This window comes from Colobus angolensis, unplaced genomic scaffold (genome assembly GCF_000951035.1).
Source record: "Colobus angolensis palliatus isolate OR3802 unplaced genomic scaffold, Cang.pa_1.0 Scaffold19, whole genome shotgun sequence".
Lineage (NCBI taxonomy): Eukaryota > Metazoa > Chordata > Mammalia > Primates > Cercopithecidae > Colobus > Colobus angolensis.
In genome coordinates this window covers 6,570,756-6,572,117 of record NW_012115043.1, presented here as the reverse complement: position 1 = coordinate 6,572,117, position 1,362 = coordinate 6,570,756, and the positions used below count along the sequence as shown (strand labels likewise).

The window sequence follows — 1,362 nt, the reverse complement described above, 5'->3', positions numbered from 1 at the left end:
CTCCTTCTGCCTGCCCTGTCCCCACCCCCAACACCGGTGCTCACTTGGCTCTTGTGGATAGACATCGCCCAGGCCAGCTGGAGGGGCAGCTGCTGCCGGCTGAGGAGCTGGTTCCTGGTGGCCTGCACCGTCCAGCGGTCAGCGCGGATGACCTCAATGACTCCACACAGGAACCGCACCTGGGGTAGCCCTAAGGAGGGCACGGAGCAGTCCAACTTTAGCTCTGCTTCAGGGCTCTGAGGTGAGGAGCAGGGGCCTTCGGAGCTTTCCTTCGTAGTGTTTTTCTCCCCCCACCATTCCGGGGGCCATGCTGCAAACCCTGCAGTAGAACTGCCACCTCCTCCCAACACTTACCTCTCCCTTCTGCCTCGAACCCGACTACCACCCCTCGGGCGCCATTCACCAGGCCCCGAGACACCGATAGGTTTTTCACCAGCATCACCTGCAAGTAAGAGAGAGGAATGGACAGCAGCCCCCCTACCCATGCCTGGTCTTAGCTTAGCCATCGCTGTTCTCAGAGGCTGAGGGCAGGGAGTTGTCACGGGGACACTGAATCCCAATCCTTAGCTCTGCCACTGGCTGCCTGTGACCCCTGTGGCAAGTTGCCTTATCTTCCTCAGTCCCAGTTTTCCTTTATGTCAAAGAGGAATAGTATTTGCTCCATTTGCCCCAGAAGGAGGTGGTAAGGGATCAGTAAGGCAACCTCTATCACAGGGCTTTGAAAATATCGGCTCTCAGGCCGGGCGCGGTGGCTCAAGCCTGTAATCTCAGCACTTTGGGAGGCCGAGACGGGCGGATCACGAGGTCAGGAGATCGAGACCATCCTGGCCAACATGGTGAAACCCCGTCTCTACTAAAAATACAAAAATTAGTTGGGTGTGGTGGCATGTGCCTGTAATCCTGGGGCTACTCGGGAGGCTGAGGCAGGAGAATCGCTTGAACCAGGGAGGCAGAGGTTGTGGTGAGCTGAGATCGTGCCACTGCACTCCAGCACTCCAGCCTGGCAACAGAGCGAGACTCCATCTCAAAAAAAAAGAAAGAAATGACTCCTCAAGGTCAGGAAGGGTAGCACCACCATGCCTGGCTAATTTTTGTAGAGATGGGGTTTCACCGTGTTGGCCAGGCTGGTCTTGAACTCCTGACCTCAAGCCTCTGGAGTCCCTCCTGGACAGGGACTACAGGTGTACCACTGTGCCTGGCAAATTTTTGTTTTTTGGGTAGAGACAAGGGCTTCATGATGTTGCCCAGTCTGGTCTTGAACTCCTGGGCTCAAGCAATCCACCTGCCTTGGCCTCCCAATATGCTGGGCTTACAGGCATGAGCCACCGTATCTGACCATCTTTTTTTTTTTTTTTTTTTTTT

At 55.4% G+C, this 1,362-nt stretch overlaps 1 protein-coding gene across 1 annotated transcript in view; it reads right to left on the bottom strand.

The window, feature by feature from the left end:
• Positions 1 to 1,362, bottom strand: part of PIF1 (PIF1 5'-to-3' DNA helicase) — a 17,580-nt gene that overhangs the window by 2,490 nt on the left and 13,728 nt on the right. Inside the window, 2 exon segments of the mRNA XM_011940564.1 lie at positions 45 to 190; positions 355 to 442. Coding sequence (XP_011795954.1) covers positions 45 to 190; positions 355 to 442 — 234 coding nt within the window.